Here is a 23,470-nt window from a genome sequence, read left to right on the forward strand (position 1 = left end):
CATTTTAGTGTTATGTCCAAAACACAAACTATAGTTAACCTGCTTAAGCTGTTTGGAACTTTGTGCAAGATGTCACTGAAAGAGATTCGACATACTTCTCCCCTAGAAGAGGGGAATGTATTCTCCAGAATAGATTTAATTATAGATTAATTCCCTTGGCTGCTCTCCTGCCATTAACAGGTCCAAGAGTGGTCTGATCACACCTGGGTGACATGTAACTTCCTAGAAAAGAATATCATGGTAAAGACAATGATTAGAGAACTAATCTATTTTATTTATTGAACAAAACAATGATGAACCATTAGATAAATGTTTTATGTGGCATGACGAGAGACGGTGAGGGTTGCTTTTAAACAGCAATTATTTACATAGTGCCAAAACAGATTTGTAGCACCAAAAACAAGGGCACCAATTTGCATAAATCCTTATTCCACCCTATCATGCAATTGGCAGGAAAGGGTGGAATGTACATTGCTGTTATACCTTAAAGGACAGGCTTAAACTCTTGTTACAGGTATGAGCTTACCAGTAAAATCATTGAGCTAGAAGGAACCTTGGAGATCATATAGCCCACCCACTGCTCAAATCAGGATCCATAATGCAGGATACAACTACAGCAACTCTGACAGATGGATGCCCAATCCGTTTAAATGCTTTTTTCTTTTTGTACAGTAGGGCCCTGCTTACCGGCGTTCTGTTTTGTGGTGTTCTGCTCATGTGGCAGCTTTCAATTTGGGGAAATTCCCCATTTTAAAAATGATTTTGCGCTTTTACGGCGTTTTGTGACATTTTCGCATCATGCGGCCCATTATAGTCAATGGGTTCCACTTTACGGCGATTTCCACTTTACGGTGGGGGCCTGGTCCCTAACCCGCCATATTAGCGGGGCCCTACTGTATCTCCACTCTTCTTGGGGTGTGAAGGAGGAAGTTCATTCCTCCCCCAGGTATGTGGGCTTTTCAGTAAAAAAAAACCAAACTGAGCATGTAGGAAAAGGGAGATGAGTGAATGTGAAGACTATGGAGGTTGGGTAGAAGCAGGAAGAGGGGGTAATTCCCATACCCCACTCTTTCCCTTAAGAGGAGAGTGAACAGTTGTGAATCAAAGTGTGAGGGCAAGGCAGTTTAATCCCACTTCTGACTGCCCCCATTTGTGTAAGCATTTTTAACCAACTCAAAATCAGGCATTGGCATAGTACTGAAAGGGACGAAAATGATCCTTCTTGCCATGGGATGGGGAAAGACCAGGTGCTGTAAGTGCTCTCCAAGCCCTTTCTAGAGAGCAACAACAAAAGACATGGCCACAATACATGTAATCAAATACCCATCTTTAGGATTCCTGACTTCCTTTTCCAGACCTCCAGAATGATGTAGGAATTAAAACTCTATTTTGTAAGAATTATAAGAGCCCTGCTGGAGCAGACCAAAGGTCCATCTAGTCCAGCATCCTGTTCCCACAGTGACCAATCAGATGCTTATGCCTATGGGAAGCATGCAAGCAGGACACAAGCACAACAGCACTCTTCCAACTTGTGCTCCCCTGCAGCTGCTATTCAGAGGCATACTATAGTGTTATGAGTTTGGGGTAGAGATGGATAATTTTTATGAGTCCCCTTCTCCTGTAACCCTGATGGAAAAGCTGGATATTGGACTGCTGATGCCTCAAACCCCTCCATGTTGGAATGTGTGTAAATAAATAAACCATATTTCATAAAGACACCACAGCTGACCTTCTACCCAAGGAAACCAAACCCTGGGCAAGTGCAGGGACCCCTGGAAATCTCACCACTCAGAGACTGGGGTGGTGTGCAACAGTATTATTTATGTATTTGATTTATATTCCGCCCTTCCTCCCAGTAGGAGCCCATGCTGTATGACATTGGAGGTAGCATACAGCCATAACAACTAGTAGCTATTGATAGCCTTTCCCTCCATGGACCCTTGTGTAAACACCTTCTAAACCCATTTCAATTACTACACCTAGTGGTAGCAAATTTCATATTTTAACTACACACTGTGTGAAGAAGTTCCTCCTTCCGATTGTTCTGAATCTTCCAACACTTCAAACCTCTAGTGAGACAACTGCTGCCGAAAATAACCTCCAACGCTGTTCCAGCATTAACAGGTCTGGGACATTCAGCCATCCCTGAGGCCAAGGGGATAGCTAACATGTTTACAAAATATTGTTCACAGCAATACATGGAGAAACCCTAAGTGGAGAAGGTGATGGACTTTCTGAGCCTCAACTTGCCAAAAAAAATGTTATCAGAGGACCAGACAGTATTTCTTGATAAGGAAATCACAAGCTTTGAAGCGCTAGATATAATTAAAGACTTGAAAAACTATGGATTGCTGGCAGATTTTGATAAACCCTCTAAAAATAACTTTGCTCAGGCTTTGACTGCTGCATTTAACAGAGTACTCTCTGAATTAGTGATCCTGGGTTAATGGTAGGACTAGATTTTTCATGTTTCCACTCTTGTTCAGTTCTCCATTTCCATACTAATTTGCAAATTTTTAAAAAACAAGACCTCATGAAAAATGCATCAGGATTTTAGTGCAAAATCATCAGCATTTGGGTGCAAATTTCTCCTAACACACACATCTTTGCAAATAGTTTTGACCAATATACACATTCTTACAAAGCATTTTCCTTATATAATGCATTTTTGTAAGCTATTTTACTCTAATATGTGCATTTTCTTGCACATGTCCCCCTAGTAGATGCAATTTTGTAGACATTATTGACTGGAGAAGTGCAGTTTCGAAGGATGGCTGTGTTTTGCTTTGTGCATTGTTTTGGGAAGTGTGAACTAAGTTAATTTGCCTATAAATATGAATTGAAACAAATTTCTCCTCTGTCCCTAGATAGTTAACATCAGGATTATTATACATCCCAAGCTATCCAAGGGCAAAATAGAAGAGAAGGGAGGGGTAACTCCCAACAAGAGGGGCTGATCCACCCTACTCCCCAAAGTCAATTTCTCTGGCCTCCCAAGGCCCCACAATTTTGACAGCAATGGCAAGAACAAGAACAAAAAAATAAGCCTCTCTGGTCAGGCCAGTACCCATCCCTAGTTATCAGAATGATCATTTGATGAGCAGGAAGGAGGCAACTCCCACTGTGAGATAACCTGCATGTGTGCCTTTGTGTTTAACATGTATGAATGTTTGTCCTGTGTAAATGTGCAAGAAGGTGTGGGAGCCACATCCACCACTGCCATGAAAGCTCCCAGAGGATGGGACAAGGATGAATGCTGCCTTCTAACTAATTAAGTTAGCTATCCCTGGAGTATAATCGGACAACCAAATCTTATTGCTTAATCAAGGCAGAAAATCTTCACTTAGAGGACAATTAATTAAATTTATTAATTTAATAGAACTATAGAATCTTATATAAATAATGAACAAAATTGCCTTATGGTCAGCAGGCAAACTGCAGACAACTTAACACATACAGTGAATATAACAAAGCTTTGTAAATCTAAAGAGCCCCTGCTCCAAGCTGCACTATCATTTTCTGCGGAGAAAGCTTTAGTCTGCCTGCAGGAAACTCCTCAAACTTCTACCATGTCATATAAGATTTATCTTAAGTTTCCTCTAAACAATAAAGAGTTCTTTATGAAGCTGCCGGAACACATATAAAAGCTAATCAACTTAGTTGGTCCCTGATACATTTGCTCCTTAGAGTCAATAGTAAGGGATCCTAGAATTAAAGCATTAGACAAGGAAGTCACAAAATTACTGTCTCACTGATATTGTGTTGTATACATTATTCATTTATTATTTGATTTATATCCCGCCCTTCCTCCCAACAGGAGCCCAGGGCAGCAAGACCATCGCATACATTGCAGACCAACTCATATCTCTACTGGTATTGCAACAGCTGATTACACAACATGTAATCAGGGCTCAGGGTAAACTATACAGAATCAGAAATCCTATAATTCAGCCTGGTATCTTAAGACATAAGAAACTACTGAATCTCAGAACCAATATAAGTGGGTAGATGGGATATGGAAGCATCTAGGAATTTGCATCACAGCATATAATTCAGATTCTGCCAAAAATAACTATGTTAAACTTATCTCATTTACCTGGACAGAGCTGAAGGGAAGAGGAAAATTGAGTCCAACACGATTAATGCAAGTCCACACTGAAAATGGTTATGTTGCCAAAACATTTGTTTTACTTCCAAATACCACCATGACAAATAAAATGATAGCAAGGAATACTGGATAGGTTTATAGGGAATAATAAAAGTGCACAAATAGTACATGCCACAGGCAGTTCTACCAGGGAGGGTTAATGTCCAGATCTAGAACTATTTAACAACGTAGCTGAACTATAGTTCATGTATTTATTTACTTATATTTCTGGTAATCCTGTCCAAAAGGTGACCAAATATGTAGTGTGGATCTTAACCCATAATTGAATATATGGTTACTATGACTCTGACTGCAGTGCTAGTGGTCATCATACATATGGATAATGTCCCAAGTATACCCTCAAACCTCAGTAGCCTTTTACTAACAGTAGCAAATTTTCAAATCAGCGTATTTTTGGAAATGCAGCTACATACCTCCACACAGTGAAGATTTGATAAAATATGGGAGCTAGTAATGATGGACAAAATATTTACTCCAAATTAAATCTGCTTTAAATCCAAATTTTAATGATTTTTAAAGATGTATATTTTGTTAAAACAAGTCAAAAGGGGAATGAAAAATGTGCACAGTAGACCAGAAAGAGTTCATATTTATTTTATAGAATATATGCTGGAGGTGGGTGAGGGGCTGAAATGCGACACTGATATACAGATGTTATCATTGTAGGGTATCTACAGCTGATCAGATGTTCAGTTGTATTTTTGAGGAAGGGGAGAAAGTGGTGAAAATAAAATGAGTGGGTCACTATTATGTTTCTATAACTGAAACACACTCAACCCAATACAGATCACCCCATAGTTGCACTGGTCCAAAAGGGGAAGGCTAGGGTTGCACTTTTTGGATTGCAGAGCTACTATGGCCATCAGCATGACAAAGCCAAAGGTTTGCTGCAGCACTGAAGGAGGAGGGTACAGTTTACCATTTTGGACCTGAGCTGCCAAGGCATGCGAGTCCTCATATGAAAACTGATGCCACAGACTAGTTCTACTACTCTAAGTATGTTCAAACCATGCTTTGTCTGGCCATGACTTCTTCTAATATATCCTCCACTCTATTCATGTTTTTGTCTCCTTGCTTCTAGAATGGGGTAAAAATATTTATATTCTTTAAAGGTAAATGGTAATCCTCATTAGACAGCTTACATAAAGAAATTGCTGAGCTATTATTTCCTCAAATGAGCTGCTACTTCCCCGTTAGGTGTACGCCTTAAGCATTATCTCAGCATAATCCTTGGATCTCTCTCGCCTAACTTGTTTGCCAGTCCTTAGACTTTTTCTCCATTCATTTCATGAAGGGTGAGGTTTTAGGCACTTGTGCCATGCAAAGTACCCGATGAGATGTTGGTGTTAATTAAATACATGTTACACAGCATCAAGAGTGCATGAAATTAGGCACAGAAACCTATTGTGAGATGTTGAAAAGGTTTAGCTATGAATAAAGAATAACCCTCCAAAGATTTGTTGCAATAATGAGGGATTGGGGGGGGGGGGAATAAAACTTTTTAGTAAAAAGCAACACATTATTTCATTTCAGCCATATAAGTCATGATTCACAGCAGCAACAGCAAACTTTTATTGAAAAAACAATTTAACAAAAACATCCAAGGTTTAGTTGGGCTACAACATTGCTCAATTTGTTCGAATACACATCAATTCCAGAGTAGCCAACGTGATGCCCTCAAGATGTTGTTGGAATAAAACTCCCATCAGCCCCAGAGAGTATGGGCAATGATCAGGGATGATGGGAATTGTAACCCAACACCTGGACGACACCATGCAGGGTACCCTGCTCATTACAAAGAAAAAAATGATAAGGCGACATTTCCACTTATAGCAAGTCGAACCACCTTTTTAAAAAAAAAAAAGTTACAGAATAACTTCAGTCTGATCTTCAGTGGCTCAGCCTGCTTCATTCATGACAGTAACCGTGAAGGTGGCAAGTGTGTTACAGTTGTCGGAATTGTACAGAGCCATCTCTATTCTGCTGCTAGCAGACATCATGAAGATTCTCCATCCAGTAAGTCATATGCACTTTACTGCTCTATGTGGAGCCACTTCTAAGGGTATTCTGGGAACTTTACATGAAATACCCTTCATTTTGATCCACAAAGCTAGCTTATGAAGATTCATGAGGACCCCTTAACCACCATAAAAGTCTTTTCCAAGGTATGCAAGACATCTATAAATCAACTCTTAAAGGGGAACACAAAACTTTAAAGAAATGGCATTAAGCATTGTTTTGGCAACTGGTTGCATGTTTTCCATCTTAATACCATTTAGATGACAAAAGCAGTAGAACCTTTGTGAGCTTGCAACATCTTGAGCTGGTTCTTGACATTAATGCACCACACACTTTTTACCAAGCTGGGTAAATTATTTTACTTAACAACTGTGTGTCATTAAGATCATTCAGTTTTAATGTCCTTTCCCCACTAAATCCTTAAGTAGTCAACATCATTTCTGAAGTCAAATTGAAAATTAAATATTTAAGACACCTGATACAATTTTCAAGTTGCTTCCATATGCAAACACAATTATGCACAAAATACTTGGCTTGAAAAAATTTCAAGTTGCGCACTTGTTTCCATAATGTACCATCAACAGGTCATGTATTTGGTTCATAATGTGTTTGTGGGGTTTTCTGCCAGAAAAATCTATTTTGAGCAGTCTTCTGCATAAACTTGCGTGCCCACAACTGAAAAAAGGTGTAGCCCACAAGGTTTCATGATGATTAATAAGGAGAATTGTGGCTTTTAAAGCCAGAATAGAAGCAACCAATTTTTAAAGCAAGTTGATGACATGGTAATTTGCATTGCCCTTCCAAACAGGTACTGATCACAGCAAAGGAATTGTCAGTTGCACAATTCTCTACTTTTTTCACTACTCCACCTCACTTATATCATAGCCAAAAAGTATGAGAAACCATTTAAAGATACATCACTACAAATACAAAACACACATAAAACGACGGCTATTTTTTAATGACAGGTATTTTTATACTGGCAAAAGTGTTAGAAATAAAAATGGTCTGCCTATGCTAACAGGTTAGCTTATTTATTTTGCTTATGTACAATTCTTTCAGCCATCAGATGACACTGTACTGAACAACACTGATCTACAACTATAACCAATGAAAAAGTTACTCAGAGAAATAACCTACTTCAACAGGTCAGAGTGATAAATGAATCTTTACATACTGAAATGTTCAATACGTGGTGACTTCACAATCCAAGACCCATAACCATGCTGCTCCAAGTAGGTTTTCAGCAAATATTTTGCTCCTTGGTAGGACTCTGCCATAATCTAAATTTAAAACATTAATTTAATAGCAAGGTTAGTAAAAAGAAATTGTCAAGAAAACTGTTTCAAGTAAAGCACTGTATTTCTGAACAGATTAAAATGGGGCCTAACTCACTTTGCATTTAGAAACTCTGCATTCAGTAAGTCTGCTTAAATGCAAGTACTCTTGAGATGGCCTATTTATGGTCTAATAAAAATTTGAACAACATGTGTATGTATTTTTACTGCCATCCAACTATATTCCCAGGACAATTTACAAAAACAAGATGCAAATGTACAATTTTTAAAAGCCACAAAATAATAAAAGCAGCATAAAGCAAACAGGATTAAAATTGCATCTAAAAAGCCCGAGAAAAGGTCTTTGTTTGACTTATGTGACAATAAGGTACTGTCAGGTGAACAGCTAGGATGGTTCAACACTAAGGGCAGGACCAGCTGCAGAGGTTGCTCCACTGAAGATCTTAACGTATGAGTAATTATCTATAGGCCAGGCCATTCTTCAAGTACCCTGGTTCTACGCTATGAAGGGCTTTAAAGGTTAAAACCAGCACTATGAATTGGGTCCAGAAACAGAATAAGCACCAGTTGGCACTGCAGAGGCAGCTCTATATACAATGCATTACATTAGTTATCTAAGCTGGAAGGTATGGCAGAGGGCAGACTCAGCATTGTTCCTTATCTTAATTGTCTAAGATGCCCACATCTCATGTGTGTTTAGAGTAAAACATTTTATGAGTGTTGGATAATGGATAAAAAGACTGCTACAGATCAACCCAAGTTACCACAGACTCTGATAATTCATTCCAAGTATCTGTGTCACTTAAGACATTTGCAGACAAGGTAGCATTATTGCTACCATTGTGAAAAGTGACTAAGTTACATATATGCTCAACACTCAATTTGGTGGCAATCCTGAGAACCTGTGAGTACTGTCTTATAGAGCACATGTACCAAAAAGTCAAAAACTGTACTACAAATTTGGCAGTACTATAAGAAACAATAAACTTATGCCAGTTACAAGATTGTCCAACAGAGGAGCAGCTGCAGTACCTTCTTGGCTCTATGTGTGGTTCCAACTGTTTGGTAAGAATTTATGTGAAACAGGCAACTAACAAAGTGCTGCCATGAGTATAATAATCAGCTATACCCACATACAGCCATGCAACAGAAGATCAGCAGTTTTAGATAAGGCCCAGCTGCTGGAGCTCTCTACTTTTGAATAGTAAAACAACCAGCAGCCCTGCAGGTGGGGGGAGAGCAGAGGAAAAGAGACAATATAGTCCTGCAGGGGAAAGAAGCCATTCCAGTGATATTTATATAAGACACCTTAGGACTCCCTCTAGATCAGATGTGAGGAACCTTTGGCTTTCCAAATGCTTTACTACAAGTCCCATAATCCCTGGCCATCAGCCATGCCTGATAGAGCTGATGCGAGTTGTAGTTCAGCAATATCTGGAGAGCCAATGGTTCCCCATCCCTGCTCTAGGTCAACAGGTGGGACAGACAAAAACCAAACAAATAGCATGGTTCAGAAACTTCATCACACAATCACAGGGCAAGACCAAGGGAAAGGAAGACATTCTGCTCTCACATGGGGAAACTGAGCAAAGTGGCTTCTAAGTTCCCCACATGGCACTTTCTACAGTCTGATATGGAAGGGATGGGCAAGAAGGCTCTAACAGCTACTTTATCATGTTGTTATTAATCTGTTAAGCACAAGATTAAAGCTAGTCTAACACACTGGTCAAAACAGATGTGTAAGCTACTTTCTTCCCCATTTCATGGTAAACCAATTCCAATGTGCTCTTGTTTTTAAAGACAATAGAACCAGAGACTACAGATTTACCTTCCAAATGGATAAATACTACTGAACTGTGTGCTTTAGGATACCAGCTATTTTCTAATTCTAATTCTGAAGTCCCTGTGAATGAACAAACTAGAATTCATGAGATATGCACTTATAGCAAGTTTCTCGTCAGTAAGTCTTACCTTTGCTTCATGGTAAGTACCTGCTTTAAGTAAATCATCCTTCTTTGATTCTTTAACCACTAAATTGAAACGACTTAACATTGCAGCCTTGCAAAGACGACTTGCCATTGAAATGCCACTTTTGAAGGGTGAACTAGGTATGAAAAATAGTGACACTACAGGTTAATTATCTCAATTTAACCAGTTGTAGAGACCAAAGTTACTGAAAATTAAGAAGTTTTAGGGTTACATAAAAATAGCAGCCTCTCTTTCTCCAATTATACATTAACAGACTGTATAACCAAGATTACTATCACTTATCAGGCACATGACAATATTTTCACCCTTATTTTGTTTTGTTATAGGGCCATTAATCTCAGCTGATTCTTTCATTTTAATGTACTTTTGTTATAAAACTTTTGTTGTAAACATTTACCTTTCTGTCGTCTTCCCATTTAACCCATCTACGACCTCCAATGACAAGTCTCCTTGGGACCAATTCACACTAAGAGATCTGCATTCCAAGTCTACCTGTACAGGGTAAGCAGCGGATACCAAACTAATGTGAGGTCTGTTCACCAGGTAGAACATGGGCAGTTTTGAAGTGAGTGCATCATCTACACGTTGTTTGATAGCTATTTCTAATCCTCGTGTATCATGGCAGTTCCCATCCCCTAAAAAACATTAAGAGCCACACCAAATATTAAGGAAGGATTAAAAAAATGCATCTAGACTCTGAACTTTTATTCTACTGAAATATACAATTGCAATTTAGTCTAGTCTAAACTTTGAGCTCCATTCCCATATAACAGAACTTGTAAGATAAGCTTACTTATTAGCATAGTAAACTTAGATACCATGAAAGAGTCAATGTTTTACTATTTAATTTTGACTAAAACGGCAGATTTACTTCTAAACACATAGACACATGTTGGACATGCACAAGGAAGTATTAACCAGTTGCAACTTTCTACTCTGTGCATGTGTTTACAGACATGGAACTGCCCATCAAACATTACTGGTGTTCACAATCAGACATGACAGACAGATGGCAAGTTTTTCATGGAAGGGTTTAGAATAAAAGTGAGTGCTACTCTGATGTTGATAGCCACTTTCACATGGTTTAACATGAAAGAGACAAGCAAATAAATGGACAACATGTCAACTGGCCCAGATATCAGATAGACTTGTTTCAACTTGTAATCATAGCTTTAACTAATTTATGTTTAACAACCTGACACCCTCCAGATGTCTTCAACTACAGCTCTCCCATCAGTCCCAGCCAGCACTGCTAATGCTACTTTGGGTTGATGGGATTGTAATCCATTATATCAGGACAGCACCAGGTTACAAAAGGCTTTTTAAATGCAATTTTGGTTTTTAGTATTGCACTTTTTAAGCTACTTAAATACCATGATTAGAAAAAGATAGACGTTTATCAAAATAAAGCTAAATTTATATCACACTATGTTTCATAAATTGTTCTGGTTTGGGGGCACCTTAACAATCCAACAGGCAAGTTTCAAAGTAAGCAACCTGTTACAATGCATCTTAACAGTATTTAAGAAGGGGTCAGAAGTCACTCACCAACAAGGATCCTGCTAACATAAACAGGCTGAATGAAGTGACTCAGTAAGGCTCCTTGAACACCCAATACTTCCCATCTTGTCAGTTTATCACTAGCAGACATGCTGCTTATTCTAGCAATTTCAGTAGGACAATAGACAGTGAGGTAAACCTTGCCTTCAACAGCAATATGAAGACACAGTTCTTCATCAGCTTCAAATGCAGATGCAGAATTTGGATTGAGACGTCTACAGAAAAATATATAGTACAGTGATTAAGTTCTAGCAGTTTCCCCAAACAGATACAGCCACAGTGAAGTGGAAGTTAGCTTCTGTAAGAGGATGCCTTGCAAGCTGCTCTGGAAAATGTTTACTTTTACAATTTAAGTAGAAAATTCCCAATGTAACCAATAACCATCTAAGATAGTCAGGGACTTCTGACTAAACCTTTTATACAAACTAGCCAGTCCTGACCCATGTCTGAGCAATGAACAGAGCAGAAAAGATAACAATGGAACTTGAGCAAGCTTACCTCTAAGTAACAGGGGCTTCTAGGCAGGCAGCGCTGTGAAGGAGACCAACTGAATTGCTCAAGTTGGTGGTAGGACCTGCTACAGCAGAGGCATGCTGTACTTATCTTAGATTGCTTTGTGAAGGTGCTACTTGAGGCCCAGTTAGCAGCCTGGCAAGTCTCTTATGAAGGAACATTAGTCAAGAATGCTGATAAGATGGCCTCTGGTCTGGGAGAGTGAATTGTGAGATTAGAGGTAGAAGGAAGGTCTTGCAACACAAACTATGGCGAGGGTCGCCAACCCATTGCCTGTGAGTGTCACTGCATCCATGAAGGCCTTCAATGGTGCCCCCATCAGCTGGCCCAGAATCTAAGTTTTCATTTTTTAAAAAAAGAATGAAGCCCTCCTAAAAAGAAAGTTACGGAGCAAAATGCACAACGATTTATGAGAAATTAGTGAGCCTGGCTGCTCCCATATGGCAGGCAGAATGGCAGCTCATTAGGACCTCAGGGATTCCTGTATGGAAGGCAGAAATTTGACAGGTCAAGCTTTTTAAAGTATGGAAATACAATTATGGGAAAAGCTTTACCATTTTGTATTATGCCATGCCCCCATGACAGCCATTTTGTGACTAGTGCCCCCAGCACTTTCTCTAAATTGACAATGTGTCATCTGGTCCAAAAAGGTTGGTGACCCATAAATATGGCTATACATGCCCCGAGCCATCTATCCCTTTGCCTAAGTGGGGTGAAAGGAAATAGAAAAAAAATTAAGATCTCCTAAACTGCTCTGTCCTAAGGATATAAACTCTTAAGGCCATCTGGACAACAAGCGTGTTATGCCCACGCAAGAGAGATTAAGTTAAAAAGAAGCATGACTTCTTATGCTCTGTAGTTCACTTTGGCAGACAAGGTCTGGACTCAGTATTGTCATGTCTTTATGAAAAGTAGACAAAAGATGTGTAACAGAGTATGTCCAACTCCAAAATCCTCCTTGTCGATGTTATGACCACTTGGATTATTACTTTAAATGGAAGTTAATTGGTTCAAAATGCTTTGCAAGTGCCTGAAGTACATGTAAACTCCATGAGGGAGACTGATGCACTGTATCAGCACTGATGAGCTCAGCAGCAATGCACACCTTAGGAATTGCTTGATATGGGGATGAAACCCCAGAGGCTGAGGTCCCTTTAAGGAAATGGAGGAAAGCGCAGAAGTCTATCTCAGTCTGTTTTGCTTTGGACCCTGAAAAAGGACATCATGAAGAAATTCCAGTACACCCAAGCACCTGCTTTCTGGCAATACACCTTTTCTCTTACACATCAGGAGAATTTATAAAGCAAATGGCATGCCTGACAATAGGGGCTAATAAATTGTTAATTAACTCCACTAAGTAGCCTAATTTCTGAAAGATCTGCCCTTCAGCCTTCATGTGGCTAATTTCAGCTAGCTGAGATCTGGGTGGGCTAGAGGTCCCCAAGTCAACAAATCTTGCACTAAAATTAGGTGTCAAAGCTCCTCTTGTGCCAGGCTCAACAGCATGCATAACTATGGTATCCTTTGCCAATAGGGAGCTTATCAGCAATCAAGAGCTCCTTCTGACCAGTCTTTTCCTAGCGCTAAGGCAAAATTAATACCAAAAAGGAAGAGCAAAGTGTTCGGCAAAATCAGTTAACTGCTTATGCACTTGGTCATTGTGCAGCCTTGCTGATCAAATTACTAGTACTGTTGATAATTTCTCAGTTAATATATCACTGAGAGAGATTCAGAGCTATTCCTGTAATAATGAACAAACGTGTTAATGTATTAGCTCAACGCAAAGAAAAAACCCAGAAAGCAAAAGGCTGAAGAAAGCAATGAAAACAAAATCTCTGTGGATTAACCTCAAAGCCTATTTTTGTTGGGACGACCAGATCTCATTAATTTGTGGGACGAGGTCCAGCCGACGAAGGTGGGACGGATTTTCAACAACAAGCTCTATCTGATAAAGCGAACGTTCATCTTTTCTTCAAAGAGAGAACGCACTAACAGGCAAGCACCCTTCTTTCTATATTTTTCTTTTACTTGACTTAAATTGTTGCTGTTTAAAAGAGATTTGCCAGATTGATCAGTTTTTGACATCTCACCGGGGAGCCATAACTTCTCTCTGCTATTCACTAATTAATAGCTTATCTCTGTTTTTGTTGCAAAAAGCTGTCCTGGATTTGCACCCTAAAGATATACACGGAAGAGGGATTTCTATTCCTGATTTTTATTCTGAAGAATATTATATTGTCTGAGATTACTTTTTTCCTAGTTCATTTTATTTTGACGAATCTGTTTTCTCACGACGCCATTAATTGTTTCGATCCTGGGAACTGCATTTTGTTTACTTAAGCATGGAGAGATAAGGCTGTCTGTTCTGTTTACGCTGTGATGTCACCAAGTTTGGAGTATTAACCCAATTGTTGCTGAAATAAGAAGTGGTTCTTTTATATTTTTCTTTTAAAATGGCAATTAAGAAAGTGGCTGAGAACCTGGAAGTATCTATGTTTCAGAAAATAATGGATGAAATTGAGATAACGAAACGAACCCTGCGACAGGGTTGTAAGGAGCTGAAAATTGAAATGAGCAAAATGATAGGGGTCCCTGTGAGAGAGGAGACTCTGGAGACTGGAACAAACGTGGAACAGGAAAAAGACCTGCGACAGGGTTGTAAGGAGCCGAAAATTGAATTGAGTAAAATGACACAGGAGCTTAAAGAAATAGGGGTCCCTGTGAGAGAGGAGACCCTGGAGACTGGAATAATTGAATTGAGCAAAATGTCACAGGAGCTTAAAGAAATAGGGGTCCCTGTGAGAGAGGAGACCCTGGAGACTGGAATAATTGAATTGAGCAAAATGTCACAGGAGCTTAAAGAAATAGGGGTCCCTGTGAGAGAGGAGACCCTGGAGACTGGAACAAACGTGGAACAGGAAAAAGATTTGAAGCTTATGGATTTTAGAAATAAAATCTATTGTTTGGAATTTAATGTTATCTCTGAAGAAACTAAGGAAGATTCTAGAGAGAAAGTTATCAATGGCATGGATAATCTTCTGGACTGGAATGATGTGATGGATGGAATTAAATGCAGCCATGTGACAATGGAAAAACTTTCAAGAGATGAGCCAGTGCATTTTGAAAAAAAGAACAGAGATATGATCTTACAGCAGTATTTCAGCAACCTATTCAGAATGGTTGGCAAGATAATATCTGGGATAGAGGTAATTCCCATCAGACTCTTATTGTATGACTATGGTTATGACAGCAAGATTATTATGGAATACTGATAATGGAAGATTGGACACTGAAATTACTGGATTTAACAGGACTATCGAAGATGGAAGATGGAAGATGGAACTAATAGGGATAATAGAATAATGGCTATTGAAATTATTGAACCTAACAGATTCTGATGAGACGGATTGTTTGAAATGTTTATTTTGACTATGGTTATGACAATAAGATTATTATAATTAGTAATGAGATGGATTAATTAATATGCTTATTTGGAAAAAAATTGATAGATATATTTCTTAAAGAACTGAAACCTCTCTTTGACTTTTTGTGGAAAGAACAAAGTAATGTTTATGAGATCTGATGATTAAGTAAGATAACTATTGGAGGAAAGTGATTTTATAATATGATTTAAGAGACAGGATTGTTATATATTATAGACTTATAACTGATTTGATATGTGACAAATGGGAAGTCAATATTTTATTCTTTATTTTTTTTTTCTTTTTGTTCAATTATTTTTGATTTTGTTTTTTGTCTTTGAATGTTTAGTTTTGTATGTTGTATGAAAATTTGAATAAAAATTATTAAAAAAAAAAAAAAAAGAAAACAAAATCTCTGTGGAACTTTAACGTTGTAGCCGTTACACTTAAATATGTATCTGCATCACTTCCAGGCGCTAAGGACAAAGGGAGAGTAAGTTGGATTTCCAGTCATGATAAATGCAAGCCACCATGTAAGCGTGTTTAATTAGTATTCCTTTCTTGTATAGCAAGAGCACTGCAAAGCAATCTTAGTGAGAAAAGTGTACCTGCATGAATTAAGCTCCAAAGTTAGAATGCTCAATACTTACAGCTTAGACTTTATCTGAGCAGATCCTTTTGGCAGCTGATTCATGTAGAGAAAAATGTTTATATTCGGCTTTAGAGCAAGCAGGTTTGATGACGGTTCAATGCAAAATATGGATTTATCCATCATGGCAGCATTTTTACTGTAGTAAAGTAAAAGCTGTCTATAAAAATACCTGGAAAGAAGCATACATATTTCAGATAGCACAGGACACATTAAAGTTTACATTGGAAAATAAACATAAATGCCACCTAGGCTCTCAGACACTGGAGGCATTCAAGAGGCAGCTGGACAGCCATCTGTCGAGAATGCTTTGATTTGGATTCCTGCATTGAGCAGGGGGTTGGACTTGATGGCCTTATAGGCCCCTTCCAACTCTACTATTCTATGATTCTATGAATCTTTATACGCATGCAATTCCGAGAAGAGTCAAACTACATATTCCCAAGGATTAGTAGAGCACAGTTTTGAGAAAATGCAGTGTCATTTTATATTTCTTACCTAAGAAGTGAGCGCCTTGCAGTAACAACAGCATGAGAGTCATGCAATACTCTCCCATCTGGATGTCCACACTGACTATAGTTGAATTCACCTGTTCCAATAGCTACCACTTCATGCTGTCTAACTAAAAAAGACAAGCATTCAAGAAATTCAGTTGCCCCCTTTGGAACTTGACGGGATTTAACTTTCATTTTATTGAGCACTATTTTTATGCGTACCTCTTTCAATTATGAAAGCAGCCAGTGAACTGCTACAACTCTGGTACTCTGGATATTTAATAGTCAAACTGTTGAATGTTTCCTTGACAGCTTGAGAAATTTTTTCATATGCAAGGTGCCGCCCTTCTAACAAACAATTTAAGACAAAGCAAAAAAAATAAAAATGTTTAGAAATCTTGAACATCAGTCAAGTAAAAAAATGACATGTACAAACATTTGATCTGCTTGGTATATTTATGGGGAGTATTTTGGCATGGAAAATACTATGCCTAGGAGTCTCCAGGTAAAAATCCAAGTAATGATCTGTGTTGAGTATATGCAAGGAGTAAATACACAACCCTATCTTTAGAAAACAGTTTTTCTAGGTCACTCAATAGATTATGTACGTCGTCTACGGTAGGTGTCACCGGTCTGGTGCCTGAGGGTGCCATGGAGCCCCCAGGATGAACCAGGATGTTATTAGAAAGAAACCACATCAGAAGGTGTACGAAATCAGTATTGTGTGAACTCCACAATCAGGACACAGCTGACTTCCCATGGTAAACCTGATGTTGTTCAGGGCAAGCAGAAAGCAACAATGACTGCATTATAGAGCCACAAGAGTGGCTGCATACTATAGTCAGCATGGATTTTTCGCTATCAGCAATATTAAATTGAAAATACCCCTACCATTCTGATACTTCCCATAAGCTCATTTCAAAACAAAACCTTACAAAACTTATAATCCTGAACTCACAAATGCTTGCTTAACAACTCTCTACATTTTCGTGGCGATACACAAAACAGTCAGAGAGAACAGAGAGGTCAAAGTGTAAAAAGAAAGAGAGAAAAACCAGACCCTTGTTGGACTTTTTTCTGTCAGAGTTCTCATGAAATTCATTAAAAATCAGCCATGTTCACAGAGGACCTGTAATCCTATTAATGACCTTGCCCCATACTCTGACCTTCATCTTCTGCAGTTTAAAAGTTATTAATTCAAGAAATTTAGCATTGAACTCAATGATAAGGCCGGGCATGCTCAGTAAGAACCAACTGTCAGTGTTCTAAAAGCCAGACTCACAGCTGCTGGGCTTGCCTAATCAGGGGGCCAAACCCACATCAGACTTTGATTTCACTTGACTTTTGATTTCACTGGTTATTAGATTTTTGTTTGTGTCATTGATCTTAGTTTCAGTGTTGTATTAAGACCGTGTATAAACCTTCATAGGTAATGCTGATAGGACCTGAAAATGCACAACCGTATGCTTGAAAGAAAGACAGAACATTCCTACCATAAGGAATCTTTGAAATGTAGCCAGATTCAGTTGTTTGAGGTTCAGATACAACTGCGGGTTCTGAAAGAATCCTGGGAGGACCTGCAAACACAGTATCAAACTGGAAAACTAAGAGATGACAATTTAACAAATCACTTAAGCAGCAAATATTTTTCTTACATTTTCTCACATGGCATGCCCGGAATACTCAAAGCACCATGCGTAGTAACCGTTTGGTATACACATATCACTTGTAAAATAGCTAGACCATATTGCACCAAAATACTGTAATATATTTTGGCACAAATCATAGAAACCATGAAGGTTGAAATACAATGTCACTTGAAAAAGTGGCAAGAAGATCCTATCTACTCTTCTCTTTAGCATCTGCAGCATTAGAGACCCAGTAACAAGTAACAGAATTTGTCAGTCCACAGACAACACTGCAGTCACCCCTGAATCAGACAGAGAACACTCATGGTAAAAAAAAATATACCTGGATTTTCTAAAGCTTTTGGTTCTGTCTCCTCCAACTGTAGCAATTCATCAAGAGCAAGTTTTGCTGCATTTGATTTGGATTCTTTTTTGTTCTGTCCCAATCCAGTCTTATACTGGATGCCATCAACCACAGCACAAAAAGCAAAGTAAGTTCCCAAGAGATTACCTTCAAAAGACAGACATGAATGATTATTATATTGTAGCTTTATATAAATGCACTTGCATGTAAGAGTTTAAGATTCCTGTAAACTGGGTATACTGCCTTAACGTTTTTATAAAATTCAAACTCCACTATATCTAATAGTTCAAGATTTGTGGAGAATCAAATCCTTCCAGAGATGTGCAGACAGCACTTTTCATTCCTAATCTTTGTTATACACCTGAGCCAAAACATAGCTATCCTGTCATCGTGATACTGAACTTCAAGAACAGCAGAAGTTTACAAGTTATGTAATTTCCCGTTTAGATTGGGCTCCTAATCACAGTTATATAAAACTATCAAGTGAATAGGACCTTCTTTCAGCTAAATGTTTTGGACAGAGTTGCTAATTTCACCAATTCTCAGCATTATGACTTATGCTTGGAATTTCTAGAATAGGAAATAAAGATACCAGGTTGCAACCAAGCAAAAGCAGGAAAGCTCCCCCAACATCTTGACAGAAGTACCTTTTATAGCACAATTAAATGGTGGTAATGCAGGAAAGGCTTGAAAAATATTTCAACACCAATTAATGAATTGTAAGTCCTGCCCAGGGGTGGATGTGGTAATCAAACAGTTCAGCTGTTCAGGGACCAACCAATACCAGATGGCTGCTTTGAATGCCACCTATTAAACAGCACCTGTAATGTCTCAGTACCAGTATAGAGCGCAGATTCCTAACAATATGATTTTATTTAAAAGAACAGAGGCACTTACCTGTTGCCACAGTTTCCTTTAATTCAAGCTGTACACGCTGCATCTGTGCAAACTGATGCAAAGCTGACACTGGATTTATATCCCCTCGTTTATATTTTGTGATAAATTCTTTTGGAATTTTCTTTGGAGGAAGTGAAGTGATTGGAACAATGGGTCCTGCTTTAGAATATTGACAGTCAGGAACTTGACCTAAAATGCATTAGTTGAAAATATCTGAACACTAGGAGATCAGAATAAACATAGTATTTGTTTCTTAGTTCATTTCATTTTGGGTTATTTACAAAAAACGCCTCTTCACCTTCTCAGAAGTGTCAAGATATTTTTCAACATGTTCTTTTTTTAAAAAAAATACTCTTTAAATTTTCATTGTTAAATTTTTTAAGACACAGGTGTGTGATATTTTTCTGAATGAACAAGGTAATTGGTGTCAACCAACAGGAGTGGGATGGATTTTATACAGCATGCACATGAAGCCAAGATGGAGATTGTGGCATTCTTGGGATATTCACACATATAAAGAAACAAGAGACCTCATGCACCTTAAAGACTAACAAATTTATTAAGGTGTAAACTTTCATGGACTAGAATTTACTTCATCAGATGCATGAAGCAGATTCCTTAGCTGATAGGTAAATACACACGTGGATGTAAAAAAAATTAAAAGCTGGAGTTTAATGTAATGGAATGCAGTAAGTACAACCTGTGACAATTCAATTACAGCTTAAATGCAAGCAAAATAAATGCACCAGTTAATTGGTAGTATCACAATAATCTTAGCATTACTAAATAAATTAACTTCTGTAGTGGGACATGAAGCTATGTTGTTCTTCACCGCCAGATGAATCAAGGTGAACTTCTTGAGCAGTTGTAATTTAAGAGATTCAAACTGGAGTCTCCCTTTGAAGTTTTTATTCAAGAATGAACATTTTAAGGTTAGTAATCCCTCGTTTATGGAAGAATCATCGGAAAAGGGTATTTGATTTGCTTTTGGTAGGAGTTGTCACTTGAACTTAGAATAAAGAAACAAGGTAATTTACCTGCTTTTAATAAACATCGTCAATGTTCTTAAACATTGTTTTAAAAACAAAGATGTGGAACAGATTGAAAGAAATATCCTCTCTCCTAAAAGCAGCCAAGAATGCAGCTGCTACCTACTCTGTGCAGAGGAACATTTTCATAAGTGATGTGGACGGAAGGGAAGGGGATACTTATCAAACACTAAGCTGGGAGGATTAGTCAACACCATGGAAGACAAAATCAATGTTCAATATCCTTCACTGGAGATGTGTAAACAGAGGCTGGATGGCCATGTGTGAGGGATGGTGTAGGTGCATCCTGCACTGAAGATGCTGTATTGAGCACGGATTGGATTAGATGCCCTCCAAGGTTCCTTCCAGCTCTACTTTGCTATAGGCCAGAAATGATGGGAAAAGAAGCACTCTACACTTTTTTGACAACTGGAACTCCTATTTTTTATCCACTGGATCACATTGAGGACTTAGTAAAGAAATATTAAATACTTGTACTCAAGATAATGTTGATAGATTGGAGTGAATCATACAAGCAGTTAATTCTGATTACCTTAATGTGGAGGGTTGCATTATTAGACAATTACTGAAGTAAGAGCTGTGACTGCCTGGTGTTAAAACAGTTCCTTTATCAATCAGAACCCCCAGGATTCTAAAGAACTGCTGTTTTCCCCTACCTTTTAGTGCACTTTTTCTGCTTCTGTCTTTTTTTGGTAGTCCTTGGAATTGCCATAATTTGCCTGTTTTCCTAGCAATCAGGATGCATCTTTCCTATGATGAGTTTGCCTGAGCTCAGGGAGTCCCTTTCTTCAACTATTGCTACACAGTAAGTGTGGGTGAATGTTGAAGAGTCCCCCTCCAACCAAAGGGCAAATGTGAAAACTTTGCAAAGAGACTTAGGCATGCCTCTTGCTTTAGAGGAGTTAAAGACCAGGGACTCCTTAAGAATTCACTGTATAGTTAACTTACAGTACAATGATATATACATGTACTCTGAAGTAAGCTACTTTGTGTTTAATGGGGCTTACTTCCAAGTAAGTTGGCACAGGATGGTAGTCTAGTTTTTTTTAGGGTTGGCATTGGGGAAAAACAGGGTTCTTGCACCTTTAACAGTTGAATGGCAGGTAGATATTAAACAGATCAAGCCTTTTCTAACAGGGAAATACATTTATGGTAAAACTTCACCATGAATACCCTCAAATTTTGTGTTATGCTACACCCCATTTTGTGACTGGTGCCCCCAACAATCTCTCAAAATTTGAAAAGTGCCCTTTGGTCCAAAAAGGTCAGCAACCTCTGCCTTAACAGGTAGGCAGGCTGCGTCTTGCCTACAAGAGTTGAAAGTCCAATTATGTTTTAGGGTGATGAATGGTCAAATTTTCTGGGAATAATATATTATAATGCAATTAGTAACAGGTCATGCCTCTATAATTTCCGGCCATTTCAAAAAAGGAAAGACACATATGAGGCTGTAAAGAACTGACCACAATCTCTTTGAAACATATATAGATTCCTTGTCTCAATATAACTTTTCATTATTAAAACAGCATATATTAAAGCCAATCAAATATGATGAGGAAAGGGAGATACGAACTAGAACATCTTTGGACTGCTAATTTAAAAACTGATCCATCAAACATTTTGGTTAGTCAGGTGGTAAATACTAGGGCTGCTTCTCACATTCTACATGAAGATTCACACCTATGCATAAACACACAAACTTCAGAGCATGGTGGGTTTTTTAAATATAGATATCACCCAACTCCCATCAGTTCCAGCCAGCACGGCCAGTAGTCTGGGATGATGGGACTTGTCGCCCAGCAACACCTAGAGGACAACACATTGGCCACCTCTGGTCTACAATGACTGGCAATGGGCAGTAACAAGGAGGGGGAGTGGAAAAGTTGGATTACAAATTGTTCAAGGAATGTACCTAAAAAGGTCTTTCCATCACACAAAAAGAAACCCTTCCAGTATTGCCAATGCCGATGTAACTGGAAAAGCTTTTAATGATTAACATCAACTGAAAAAGGCATATGATTTAAAATTGTACCTGTGATATTTGTCACCTTAGATGCTAGAGTTGAAACATTAGACGTTTCTGCGGATATAAACATCGGTTTGGCATTCTCTGCCTGAAGAAACAAGTGAGCAGAGGACGGAACAGAAGGGTGAGGAGATGGCTGGGCAGGCAAATTCTTCTTTAGCATCTGGGCAAAACTAGGTACTCTAGAAGCCTGAGGCCAGTCGCTCGCCATTTTGGCCCACCTAAAAACAAAAGCCGACGCGACTAAGAGTTATTGCCAACTCTTCAGAACTCGAGCATATTAACAAACAGGCCTTTAAATGAGTCTCATACACCCACGCTTACCCAGTTCTAGCAACACAACTTATACAAAATAAGAGATGGGTAAGAAACAGCCAAGAAGCTGCTCACTTGATTGATTTTTCCCCCAGAGACCAAGAAAAAAGTTCAGGTGATGAGGCAGACTCAATCAAAAACACGTTCTCACCTGGTGGATGCACGAATTTGTTTTGCAGACAAGACCCAGGGAAGTGTGGAGCTTTTAAACCTCTCTCTCTCTCTTTCTTTTTGAAGCACCGAACAATACAGCCTCAACGAGTCAAGAGAGAACGTGCCCGCCAAGCGACACGACCGACAGACTCACCCTTGAGTTCAACCAACGAACTCTAACGGAGCCACAGCCGCCTAAGAACGACGACGCTGAGAGGAGGAGCACAGGCGGCGTTGGTTCCCCGCATTTGAAGCTCTTGTCTTCGTTCCAGAATCCTACGCGGGAGAACGCCCGCTTTTTTGCCCTCGCGCTAGGGTGTCCTAAAGCGCCATGGGTCACGTGACAAGCCCGCCCGTTCTCTCTTCGCTTTCATTGTTGTAACGGCTGCTGAGGTCTGTGGTGTTCCTGACGCCGCCAAAGCTCGCTAGTAGTCGGTGTCGATAACTTTTCACGTAGCAAAAAAACACACAAAAAAGCTCTCCGCTCCCATAGACCGGCGGGTGGTGCGATAAGAGTTTTACAGGGCCTGGGAGGTATCCTGCCCATCCTGACTAGAGTTTTTATTTTTGAAGGAAAGAAAGAAAAGGCCGTGTAAATGTTAGGGTTAGCATTTCCACAAAACTCATGGCGATGGCTTGTTTTGAGTGGGGGGAAAGTGCTACAAAGGCACTATTATTTTATATACGGTGGCGATGCAAAGTTATTTGGAGGACATCAGGTAGAACTCTCCCCCTCCCCCCAGTGGCGTACCTAGTGTATTTGACACTCGGAGCGGATCATTTTTTAACACCCCCCTCTATACGACAAAATTATTTTCAGTAATAATTATGAAATGAAACGAATAATAATGGCCAGAAAAGAAATGCAGACAGTGAAAATTTTCTTTTATTGAACGTATATATAATCATGCTAGTAAAATAAATAA

General features: G+C 38.9%; 1 protein-coding gene across 6 annotated transcripts; it reads right to left on the minus strand.

The window, feature by feature from the left end:
- Positions 1-5,710: 5,710 nt before the first annotated feature.
- On the minus strand, positions 5,711-22,881 carry ADAD1 (adenosine deaminase domain containing 1). 6 transcript variants are annotated; one of them, XM_061585175.1, is made up of 12 exons: positions 22,543-22,881; positions 22,083-22,297; positions 19,002-19,157; positions 18,084-18,251; positions 17,606-17,689; positions 16,335-16,460; positions 16,117-16,240; positions 15,620-15,790; positions 11,023-11,249; positions 9,872-10,109; positions 9,457-9,589; positions 5,711-7,470 (listed from the first exon to the last, which is right to left on the minus strand). In XM_061585175.1, exons 2-12 carry the CDS (start codon positions 22,285-22,287, stop codon positions 7,357-7,359), a joined length of 1,746 nt encoding a protein of 581 aa, XP_061441159.1. In that variant the 5' UTR covers positions 22,288-22,297; positions 22,543-22,881; the 3' UTR covers positions 5,711-7,356. The 6 variants fall into 6 exon arrangements, with proteins under 6 accessions (XP_061441159.1, XP_061441157.1, XP_061441158.1 ...); XM_061585173.1 differs by having other exon boundaries at positions 19,002-19,190; positions 22,699-22,880; XM_061585174.1 differs by having other exon boundaries at positions 16,335-16,457; positions 19,002-19,190; positions 22,543-22,880.
- Between the last annotated feature and the right edge of the window lie 589 nt (positions 22,882-23,470).

Source organism: Rhineura floridana, chromosome 9 (genome assembly GCF_030035675.1).
Source record: "Rhineura floridana isolate rRhiFlo1 chromosome 9, rRhiFlo1.hap2, whole genome shotgun sequence".
In the NCBI taxonomy this organism is placed as follows: domain Eukaryota; kingdom Metazoa; phylum Chordata; class Lepidosauria; order Squamata; family Rhineuridae; genus Rhineura; species Rhineura floridana.